Source organism: Sparus aurata, chromosome 7 (genome assembly GCF_900880675.1).
Source record: "Sparus aurata chromosome 7, fSpaAur1.1, whole genome shotgun sequence".
NCBI classification, from domain to species: domain Eukaryota; kingdom Metazoa; phylum Chordata; class Actinopteri; order Spariformes; family Sparidae; genus Sparus; species Sparus aurata.
The window spans coordinates 32,972,704-32,985,292 of NC_044193.1; the positions used below are offsets into that span (position 1 = coordinate 32,972,704).

The following is a 12,589-nucleotide window of genomic DNA, read 5'->3' on the forward strand; positions in this document are numbered from 1 at the left end:
GAAGGTCAATGATCGATTTTGTGATCGTATCATCTGATCTCCGACCGTGTGTCTTGGACACTCGGGTGAAGAGAGGGGCAGAGCTGTCAACTGATCACCACCTGGTGGTGAGTTGGTTTCAGTGGCAGGCCTAGCATCCCTGTGGAGGCTGGGGATATTGAACCTGAATGGACGATGTTCAAAGCTTCCATTGTTGAAGCTGCAGCTGTGTCCTGTGGCCATAGGGTCTTAGGTGCCTCAAGGGGCGGCAACCCTCGGACACCGTGGTGGACACCGGTGGTCAGGGAAGCCATCCGACTGAAGAAGGAGTCCTTCAGGGACATGTTGTCCCGGGGGACTCCTGAGGCAGTTTTGGGGTACCGACGGGCCCGAAGGGCGGCAGCCGCAGCTGTGGCAGAGGCAAAGCAGCGGGTGTGGGAGGAGTTCGGCGAGGCCATGGAGAAGGACTTTCGGGCGGCACCAAAGCGCTTCTGGAAGACTGTCCGCCACCTCAGGAGGGGGAAACGGGGAACCATCCAAGCTGTGTACAGCGGGGATGGGACCTTGTTGACTTCGACTGAGGAGGTTATAGGGCGGTGGAAGGAGTACTTTGGTGACCTCCTGAATCCCACTCAGCCACCCTCTGTAATGGAGACAGAGCTGGAGGATGATGGGGTATCGTCGCCGATTTCCCTGGGTGAAGTCACTGTGGTAGTCAAACAACTCCACAGTGGCAAAGCCCCAGGGATCGATGAGATACCACCAGAAATGCTGAAGACTCTGGGTGTTGAGGGGTTGTCTTGGTTGACACGCCTCTTCAACATTGCGTGGGGGTCGGGGTCGGTGCCGAAGGAGTGGCAAACAGGTGTGGTGGTCCCTCTCTTTAAGAAAGGGGACCAGAGGGTGTGTGCCAATAACAGAGGTATCACACTACTCAGCCTGCCTGGGAAAGTCTACTCCAAGGTGCTGGAAAGGAGGGTCCGGCCGATTGTCGAACCTCAGATTGAAGAGGAACAATGCGGATTCCGTCCTGGTCGTGGAACAACGGACCAGCTCTTTACTCTGGCAGGGGTCTTGGAGGGAGCCTGGGAGTACAATCTCCCAGCCCACACGTGTTTTGTGGATCTGGAGAAGGCGTACGACTGAGTCCCCCGAGGTGTTCTGTGGAAGGTGCTGCGGGAGTATGGGGTGATAGGGGTCCCTTCTCAGGGCCATCCAATCCCTATATTCTCAAAGTGAGAGCTGTGTGCGTATACTCGGAAGTAAGTCGGACTTGTTCCAAGTGGGTGTTGGCCTCCGCCAGGGCTGTGCCTTGTACCCAATCCTGTTTGTGATTTACATGGACAGGATTTCGAGGCGCAGTCGTGGTATGGAGGGGTTACAGGTCGGTGACCTTAGGATCGCATCACTGCTTTTTGCGGATGATGTGGTCTTGACGGCATCATCGGCTGTAGATCTACAATGCTCATTGGATCAGTTCGCAGCTGAGTGTGAAGTGGCAGGGATGAGGATCAGCACCTCTAAATCTGAGGCCATGGTTCTCAGTAGGAAACCGGTGGATTGCCTACTCCAGGTGGGGAATGTGTCCTTGCCCCAAGTGAAGGAGTTCAAGTACCTCGGGGTTTTGTTCACGAGTGAGGGGATGATGGGGCGTGAGATTGACAGGAGAGTCGGAGCAGCGGGTGCGGTGTTGCATGCGCTTCACCGCACGGTTGTGACGAAAAGGGAGCTGAGCCGAAAGGCAAAGCTCTCGATCTACCGGTCATTCTTCGTCCCTACCCTCACCTATGGTCATGAGCGATGGGTCATGACCGAAAGAATGAGATCGCGGGTACAAGCGGCCGAAATGGGTTTTCTTCGCAGGGTGGTTGGGGTCTCCCTTAGAGATAGGGTAAGAAGCTCAGCCATCCGGGAGGGACTCGGAGTAGAGCCGCTGCTCCTCTGCGTGGAAAGGAGCCAGTTGAGGTGGTTCGGGCATCTGATGAGGATGCCACCAGGGCGCCTTCCTAGGGAGGTGTTCCTGGCACGTCCAACTGGGAGGAGACCTAGGGGTAGACCCAGGACCAGGTGGAGGGATTATATCTCTTCTCTGGCCTGGGAGCGCCTGGGGATTCCCCAGTCAGAGTTAGCCAATGTGGCCGGGGAAAGGGATGTCTGGGACTCTCTACTGAAGCTGCTGCCCCCGCGACCCGATTCTGGATAAGCGGTTGACAATGGATGGATGGATGGATGGTTTAGCGCAAAATGTTCTTTTCAATGATTTGGAGCTTTCATCAGGGGGGCCTCCTAATGTTCGTGACCTAAACTAAAAGCCTACTGTCATCTGCTGAGAGAGGAGAGAGGAGGATTGAGACAGTGCTGGGCACATACTTTTATCCTCTATATAAAAAAACATGAGATAATGGAGATGTTTGAGTTAGAGATGATTGGGTCCATTTGTACTCTCTGTTTCTCACATGGTCCTAACGTTATGCACGACTGCAAGGACGATGAGAAATACAATGTACTGGCACAGTCAGGCTGAAGATATAAATTGAGCTTTGTGGGGGTCTCTGAAATAACCAACCCTAACCTTTGACTAATGTTTAGGGCAGACATAGATGAATAGGCTAATAGCCGAACAGGTGTCTTCTGAGAGAGAGACTGTTCATGTTTGGTTTTACCATCTGTCCTGAATAATCCAATCAAAAGTGGAGAGCTTCAAGCCTGTGAATTCACCCCTGACCTCACAGTATGTGAGACTCAAGGACTGGGTCTCAGATGTGGTATTATGCAGCACGGGGGGCCCTCAGGGTACAGTGCTCTCTCCCTTCCTTTTCACCCTCTACACATCGGACTTAGAGGGTGAACACTGAATTGTCACCTCCAAAAGTTCTCCGATGATACAGCCATTGTTGGATGTGTGTCTGAGTGGAACAAACAGGAATGTAGGGGGGTCATCAACGACTTTGTTAACTGGTATGAATGGAACCACCTGCATAACCACCAGTAAAACAAAAAGAACTAGTGAGCAACTTCCTGAGGAAGACACCACAGATCACACCAGTGAAAATCCAAGGTTTAGAAAAAGAGATGGTGGCAAAATACAAATACCTGGATGTTCACCTTAACAATAGACTGGACTGGACTGATAACATGGACGCCCTGTACAAGAAGGGCCGAAGTCGCCTTCATCTGCCTAGGAAAATTAGGTCCTTTGAGGTGCAGAGGACATTACTTCCAACATTTCATTACACTTTTGTGGCATCACTGCTCCTTTACGCAGCGGTCTTCTGGGGAGGCAGCAGCACGGACAAGGACAGGAAGAGACTAAACAAACTGGATAGGACTGGTTGTCCAGCTCTGTCCTGGAGTGTCGGCTGGACTCAATAGAGGTGGTGGGTGAGAAAATCATGGACAGCACCTCTCGACCCCTGCACCAGACTGAAAGCCTTGAGCAGCACCTTCAGCAGCAGACTCTTACACCCACTGTGTAATAAGGAGCGCTACCACAGATGACTCATCCCCACAGCTATCAGACTGTTTAACTCGAGCATTACCTGAACAATCACTTTCTACTCACTTTGTTTTTTGTAAATATCTTATTTATTTCAGTTTATTTTCCATTTAACCTATGCATATTTTTCTGATTCTTTTTCCTGTACTGTTGCATCTCAAGCTGTAACAAGCAAATTTCCCTGTTGTGGGAAAAATAAAGACAATCTTAATCTTAATCTTTAATAATTTGGTGTAAATGTTGTATTCAGTTGAAAAAGTGTGTTCAAACAGCTGCTGGGAGGTTAGACAGATTTTAGATACGAAAGCAGACAGGATGCACATAAAACCTAAAGAACAGGCTTTTATAGCGATGCCACGCTAAATTTCACACGCTAACATGGAAAGAAACATCTTAATGTATTGTACTTTATGTTGAATTTACAATAAGGCACCAATGGTTTAGAATATGCAGCAGGGGTTTCACAAAGTTTCTCCTCATGTGACAATCCCATGATTTGTAACAGGGTCTGGGATATTGCCATTACAGGTGACTTCACTTCATTACATGATCCAAGTCCATGACTTTTACACACAAAAAGCAGCCCAGCACCTGTATCAAGTAGATCAACAACAACCGTCATTTAATTTCAATATAAAAAAGTACGACAGCACACCTCATACAGAGGGGTCTTACATGGTGATTGTTGCCTTCATTCATGAGGGAATATAGTACTTAGATGCGCTGGAAAACATGTTTCTTTGAAATGTATATATCATTAATGTAAAAATGTAATATAACATTGAGAAATTAATTATTTGTGGGGCGCCGTTTAGCTCAGTTGGTAGCACACGCGTCCCATGTGCCGAGGCTCTGCAGCGGACCTGGGTTCGACTCCCGGCCTGGGTCCCTTTGCTGCGAGTCACTCCCCTCTCTCTCCCTGTTTCCTGTCATATCTTTAGCTGATCTATCAATAAAGCCAAAAAAAAGAAATTAATTATTTGTGATTAAAATAATGTTTTTTGATAATGTATTAGATAACCCCATAGATGTAGGATTTTGCTGCTTCAACGTCAGCTCAACTCACATTGGTTCCCATTTAACTCGAAGCCTGGGTACAGTGACTGATAAACTGTGTGGGGTTGGAATAACACTGTGGAGGTGAGCATGGTTGAGGCGTGGCTGCGGGAGAGAGAGAGGTGGAGAGGGCTCAGGGGAGCAGCACCAGGTGAGTGATTGACAGAGCTGGCGCTTGGTTACTAATCACTGCTGTCTCCCTTTATACACAGTAGCGTGCTGGACCTAAGATTGAGGATGCATGGGAGATGCACAGAAGAGCTGGACGAGAGCAGGACGAGACTCACGAGCCACGTTCGGTCCCCTTGTCAGTACTATTGTGTATGACTGATTTAAAGGGCCCATATTATACTGTTTTTCATCAATTTCACACAGCTGTCAGAGGTCCAACAACTCTGTATTCGATATGTATTGCCCCAAACACAGACATGGTCCTGAACTCCAGCTGTCTAAAAGTCGCTCTGCTGAGCTCTGTTCACAGCAGTATGTTTCTGTGCCTGCACCTTTAAATGCTAATGAGCTCCGTCTCTGTCTCCAGTCTGCACATTTCCAGATTTTTTACTGTGACAATCAAGCTCCATTGTTATATTTATTAACATTAAACCCGCTTCAAACGCCATTGCATAGCGGACCGAAGTGGAGCTAACTAGTTAGCCAGTTTCAGGTGACTTCAACATACTCGTCGGCAACTGTAAATATTATCAAACCGCTGCGACACTTATTGCTGGCTCGGGTGCAGTTGCTGGGTCTGGTATGGTTGGGACTGATCCTTTTACGAGGATCAGTGTCGAGGCAAAGCCAGCTTTGTACTGACCCACGTTACTGAAGCAGTCTGATGTGAAGTGGTTAGCACACACATACAAGCTAACATGAACCGCAGCCGGCACGTTGTCATTAAAAATTAAACACAACCACGGTCTCTTCTGTTGTTCTGTAGCTGGGACAGAATATAGGCACTTATGTTGATTATTACAACCAATAACAGAGCAATTGCATTTCTAGCTCTGAGCGACAACGTTGCGAAACACTGCTGTCTCTCAGCTGCACACACCGAACTTCACCTCGGGGATGAACGCCCCCCTCTCGGATATCTCCTATCACTGCGCAGAGGAGGCCAGCCTATGATAATGACTCCTTTTGTTACATAACGAAAGGAGCAGAATCTGAACAGCCTGTAGGAGCGCCGTTTTACCAGTTGGTGGGCTGCAGAGACCATGCAGGAATCACTTGTTTTCCTCATTCAGGGAGTTGGCAGGCTCAGGGAGGACCAGCTTATATATGTAGAGACCAGAGAAAACGTGTTTTTTATGATATGGGACCTTTAAGCAGTAAAAAGGCTTAAATCAACAACTGTGTGCTTGGTGCTTGCCAAGACAACTTAAGGTAGCCTGGAAAAGGCTACAAACACCCTTTACAATAATTGTTTTCAGTATTGACAATAATTTATATTTATGTCCTGTCAATATAAGCAACCAGATACCTAATTTCAGTGCCTCAGTTACTCATATCTGCCATTTTGAATGTTGATTTTGAATGTTGATGTTGCATGACAGCATAATTTTTGGTGCCCTCAAAAAAAATATTTTTTAAAATCCATTACAAAAGGATTACAATGGATACTGACCTTCTATCACTAGAAGATTTTATTTTTGTGGGAGCACAGTCTTGTCAGAGGGTGTTGGTTTGGTTTGAAATGGAAATGGTAGTCTCCAAAAAGTTTGGTAAGTATGAATCATTTACACTCCAAAACATGTACATATAGGGGCCTGATTTAAAAATAATGGGAGAGACATTTTTTCTCAGACAGGTTGGTCAGGTAATATGCACAGTTACACACATGTATACAAACACAAACACACACACACCACCTTCAGTCTGCAAAATGTTTACTTCATTCTTTATTTTTAAGTATTTAGCAACTATTTTATTAAATGGGACACACCCCTATTATCCATACAGTACTATAATCTACACCTATGGTCTTTGCACAAAGCAAGTGGAAAATCTTAACAGTTTCTACCCAGATCTCTACTCATGCTCCCCAGAATCTGGTTCCTTCCCTGAATGTTGTGAAAGGTGCCTAAAACCCGCTTGATTTTCATGACTTACGCTGTGGAAATACACTATGCAGGGAATAACTCGTACTTATTGATTAATCTTTGAGACCCTTCGACCTACAGCTCCTATATCACGCTGAAATCATTTCAGAGTTCACCAGAATTTAAAGTATGAAAATATATACTGTGGGCTGAACTTCTTTCATACAGTCAGTTGAGCATGGTTTAAACTCCACCTAAGATTAAAATGTCATTTTGGATACAAGATTTACAGACAGACCTTTCATCAAATCTTTTAAAACTGACAAGAGCACTATATTTGTTGACAGCAAAGCATGCATCAAGTTATATATCAACCAAGGCCACGTATTGGTCCTGAGAAACAAACATCCCTCGCCCGCTCACTCAGATTATTGAAACATGACTCATACTATATTATGCAGCCAGCTCCTACTGATATCCCACTTGACACACTTTCTTAGAGATTCACCTGCAGCATTAATATCAAACAGCAACATATTTCCTCAACAGTGGCAAGTGATTCCATTTCTGCCCCCAGGGCCGTTTCAGTATAACCCTCTGATGCATCTAAAAAAGTCCATATTCCATATACTTTCAAGAATCCTCAACCTTCAACCTGAGCCTTATTAAAGAGACTGTCAAATTACATTCATACCAGTACAGGGGGAACAGCTCCTGATGACGAATGGCGTGAAAGCATACGCATCAAACACACATTCTCACGTGGTCTGACAGTACGATATAAAACGTAATGCTTTCTTTATATGATCTGTAACATATTGTACAGATTGCAGCACACTCTGCTGAGGGGTTTCACATCCATTGATGGATACATTAAGGGTGTGGGGGGCGACGTGAATTTTTGCAGGTAAGTGATCAATAGCTGGTGAGCTGGTAAGAAACAAGTATGAGGGCATAGTCTTGGGTTGCACTTACATTCTGTTTTTTACGGATTACTCAAACCGATGTTTTTTCAGTTAATTGACTGATCTAATGAGATAAAAGAATACAGTTGTTTTGTTCCTCCATTAATATGATTTACCCATTTACCCAAACTATATTAACCCCAAAACCTGTCTCATTAATATCTAATAAAACAATCAACTTATAACCAGTATCTACTTTCCATGTAACTGCTGTGCTATTGATTTAATAGTAGGATTCAGATGGCTGATTAGAAAAATACAGGACTCCAATTCAAAAGGAATCATGTAGTTACGGTATGTCATAGAAACTCATTGCTCAACTGGAGAATCAGTAGTTTTACTTGACTTTGATGTTTAAACATGGATATGACATGGCTTTACTTCATCACTGGACTAATATGCTATGTAAGATAATAATTGACAAGAGTATTGATGCATCGGTATAAGAAGTGGGAAAATAAGTGACACACTGAAAATTACATCAACACTGTTTCACTGTGAAGCTCCAGAAATGTTCTGTGTTTCCATCAGCGAAGGGGTGAGTACAATGACTGAATTTAAATTTTTGGGTGAACTAATCCTTAAAGGCCCCAACCAGCAATGATGAAACTTATTCCAAAGAGAGGCAATTAAGAAAACAGTCCTTTAGAAAGTTCAGTATCATAACTAGTGTAAAGTAACCATAAAAAACTCATTTAGAGTTCCTGTTCAGGGTTTCCCAAAGAAAACATCAAACATGAGAACTCAGTGTAGGCATTAGAGCTCTATTGTAAGGTTTTGTTAAGGTCTGATTATAGCGCTTCACACTGCTTCCCCGGCTGCGCTGCTCCTGTGAGCCAGGGTGATCCTACACTAATGACGTGCTCTATGGTTACTGGGGCTTGGGGGAATGCAGGAAAGAATCGGGGGGGGGGGGGGACATTTTGTCTCCTTTTCCTTATTTTCTCCCTCCCTCCTCTGTCTCTACTTATCATCTTCCGTCTCTGTTGCTGAGGTTGACAATAAGACAACAGGACTTTGGCAACTGTACTTTGACAGGAGCACGCTGCCTCCCTGGTGACCCCCTTTAAAACAGGGTTGGGCTGGTGATGGCTTTGAGGGTGGAGAGTGAGAGATAATTAACAGATCGAGCCCCGAGATGCAACAACAAAGGGTCATTTTAATAGAGTGACGTGCAGTCCACAACTTTAAGCTTCTGTCCAAGCGTCAGCCACCTGCAAATATCTGCAGGATATGAGCATGTGTAGGCAGTGATGGAGGTCTGACAACAATCTGAGATCTAGTGAAAAGAAGCAAAGTACATAGCTGATGTCAAACTAACAGTCTGAATTTGTTTTCATGAGAGATGAGGAGTTGGTAGGCTGAGGCAAGGTAATAGTCTGCCATCACTCCCCCTCTTTCACCTCTGACAAGCATGAGGAGCTCCTCATCTTGAGCTGGCCTACTTCTTCAAAGCTGCATGCAAGTGAAATGAAATGACTGCTTGCTTATCTTACCTTTATCTGGGCTCAGGCTGCGAATATTGCTGGAATCGTCCATTGGTGTATTCCCAAAAGAGACAGAGCTCCATGTGCTGCTAAAACAGAGATGGAGGGGCTGGCTTCACCCAAACTACCATCTGGAGGGCTGCGACTGTCACAGGGATGCCTCGCCCCGTGGGTGTCATCACCAGAGGTGTGACAGAAAAAGCTTTTGGGAGAACTTACCTATCCTTTCCTCTTTACTCTACCACTGTTGTACAATCTTTCCTCTCTCCTCGCTTTCTGCCTTCAAGGAAGCCCATCCTCTCTGTCTATGTGCTTGTGTGGCGGTTAGCAGCAAAGACAATAGTGTAGTCTTGCATACTTCGTCTTCCGCCTCTACTGTACAGACTGGTGGGAGGGGGGATGTTGCCTGGAGAGCTTTGGGAGCGCGCTCGGTGCAGTCAACCACTCATGGCTCTCATACGAGAGGGGGAAGCTCGGTTCAAAGCCGATCACCTGGGAGAATAAGCGCTATTAGATGGAGAAGGTAGGGAGGGAGGGAGGGAGAAATGGGAGAGGAAGAGAGAGAAGAATGGGGGAGGGAAAACTGAAAAGGAGGTGGAGCAGGAGGAGAAGGCAGAGAAAGGAAATGGTCTGAAATGGATCTGCTGAGATAAAAGGGAGGAGAGTGAAGAGACAGAGACCATGGAGGGATGCAAGAGGCGCGAAAGAGGCAAGGTGGCTGTGATTTGCAAGAAGCAAAGAGCAGCAGCGTGTGGCGCGCATGTTTTATTCAACATGGAGCTGCTGAGAGAGAGGACCGGCCAGGCATGGATGGGTTTGTCCCAGCAGTGGGTAGAAGTAGGGAGGGACAGATGGGGGTAAAATAACAGAAAGGTGAAAGGAATAAGAGGAACTTTGCGATGATTTAGCCCTGAGGCTAGCAGGAGAGAAAGCAGCCTTGAGCTGCTGATAGAACTTTTTCATTTGCTCTTCTGTATATTGATCTTTCGGTTTTTCAATACATGCATTGGTGAAGCCGCACTCACACTTGCATTCCCTCTCTATAAACTTCCAGGAGATTCTGACTGTAGGAGCTCAGTCACCAGCTTAAATTGTTGGCAGTTTCTGCAAACCACTGATATGTTTACATTAGTATGTCATATGTTCCTTAGTGACATTTGATACATGTCATATCTCCTTTAAGTAAAGAAAAAATTAAAGAAAATTAAAGAACACGCTGGACACAAACAGCGCTCTTCATAATGAACTTGCTTGTTAAAGCCAGCCCTCCATCCCCAACCCCTTCTATTTTTGGAATTTTAACTCTAAACTACTTCTCCACACTTACTCCTTGGCAGATGTAATAGTTACTACGGTCACAAGAGGTCAAACAACTATTGGTTGAAATAAGTTGCTTTTGTTTTCAACTTTATGATTGTTGAGGACAGGTTCTACTGAGGACATTTTTAGATTGGAGTTGTCACCGGGAAACTAAAACAAATGAATTATCTTGATATAACAATAACGGGTATATTTTTAAATAATCCTATGCAAGAGCTTTTTTGGGACTTATTCAATTGTACCAGAACTATGACTATGACATTTCTTCTTCCTTTATGTTTTTACATCAACATATTGGGACATACAACTTACAACTACAGATTTGGTAACAAGGTATTGTTAACCTATCTTAGCTAGACTGTAAGACTGGAGGAGCAGGGAGAAACAGCTGGTTCTATACACTCTATACAGGTCTTTTCAGGGGAAGTTTGCATTCACAGTTTTTCTTCAGTTACATAATTTTACAGCCTTTCTAAAAAGGGATCTTTTGTGGACTTCGTGGAAAAATGTCATTCAATTATTCAGTACACTAGAGGTCAATGAATCCCTTCAAGCTAGGACTGGTAAGTTATTTTAGAAGATTTCTTAGTGCTAGATTTGCAAGACATCTCTTATCATCCCAACTGTCAAATGCTCTGACAAATGAAAGAAAAATATCCTGTATCTGTTTGCTTTGCAGGCCTCTAAAAAGCCAATCCAATCTTCTGTAAAGACTGGGCAGGCTATCATATATTGCCAGAGCTATTAGCGAGCTAGTCACACAGGAATAGAAAGTACAGCCAGAATTTCAAAATACTAACAAGCTACCTCGGCAGCAATGACTACTAGCAGTAGCCGTGTTCATTGCCTAATGTACATTCATTATGGTAATGTTCTTCAGCCAGGGGAGTTGGATACGGTTAGCGATAGCAACAATGCACAACACCTAACAGTACAAAAGCCATTGAGCCTGACTTTCAGGATAAAATAAACTGCAACTTTTCACCACATTTAGAAACAACAAACAACGTTTTAAAAATGTTTGTGAATTTTTTGTGATATTTACTTCTCTTGTAAAAATAAAACTTCAATGTTTAATCTGAATAAAAAATATAAATCTAAATGTTAAATATAAATCAAAATATATATACTGTATGCATACTAGTGTTAACATTTATATTTAAATTTAACATTTAGATTTATATCTAACATTTAGATTTAACATTTAGATTTAGGTTTTTTATAAAGATTAAATATTGAAATTATATTTTTACAAGAGAAGTAAACATCACAAAGCTCACATATATTGCTGTAATTCTAGTCAAAAGTAACATTAAAAAATTCACATACATTTTTTAAACGTTGTTTGTTGCTAAGTGTGGTGAAAAGTTGCAGTTTATTTTAGCATGTGCAACTTTACAATCAGCGTCCCATAGTGATGGACGGCTACCAAGTTAAAGTAAAACCCTCGCCAAAATGCAACCTAGGCTTTTTTTCACCTTGACTATCCTCCAGGTCACGTCACATTCGGAGATCGATACTTTTCGGCTGCCATGACGGCGGCTAGCGGAACAAGCTACTGCTTAGGTGAGTTGTTCAAAAACGTTCTTTTTAGCAAACTCTGTGTACAAAAACAAGTTTCTTAGTGCTCGTGTTCATGTGTAGAGACCCTGGAGATACTACAAGCAAAGTTTCATGTTGTGTTGAGCCTTCTTAGTGTTTTAAAAATAGAGATTTTGATGCTATCACTCATTTTCCCCTAGCACTCCCATTGAAAATGAATTTGACCCGAAAACGAAAATACGGTGCCTCTTTTCGCCGTAATTATGTTTTTACACAAAGGTTTGACTCATATACATTCACAAAAAGAGCCTAGGTTGCATTTTGGCGAGAGTTTCACTTTAACACGAAGCACAAAAAACCTACAGCAGTGACTAGAACCACCACTGGTTACATCATTATAAACTATTTTAAGCTCATATGTCATGCAAAAATGGTATTCAAGATCACATTTATAAGATTTAGAAATACACTAGATGGAATTTTATGAAAATCTGAGTACAATGATGTGTAAAACGTGTTGAAGATTGCCACCTAATGTATATTTCCATCTTGTGTGAAATCATGGCATCTTGAATTTGAAAGATTCTTGGATCGTGTAGCTTCAGTGAAGTGCTAGGAAGAACAGATACAGAATACACTTTTTTGTACTTTAAAATAGCAGTGATATCTATAATAGAGTATTTAATTCATTTCAAAGTCTTTTCT

The 12,589-nt window shown here is 43.7% G+C and overlaps 1 protein-coding gene across 2 annotated transcripts in view; it reads right to left on the reverse strand.

Moving 5' to 3' along the window:
* Positions 1-12,589, reverse strand: part of plch2a (phospholipase C, eta 2a) — a 203,539-nt gene that overhangs the window by 110,891 nt on the left and 80,059 nt on the right. Inside the window, exon 1 of one of the 2 annotated variants that reach the window (XM_030422799.1) lies at positions 9,032-9,531. The exons of the other annotated variant lie outside the window; for it this stretch is intronic. Coding sequence (XP_030278659.1) covers positions 9,032-9,074 — 43 coding nt within the window. The 5' untranslated portion in view covers positions 9,075-9,531. Of the gene's footprint in view, positions 1-9,031; positions 9,532-12,589 lie in introns of those variants that run through there. 2 annotated transcript variants of the gene reach the window in all.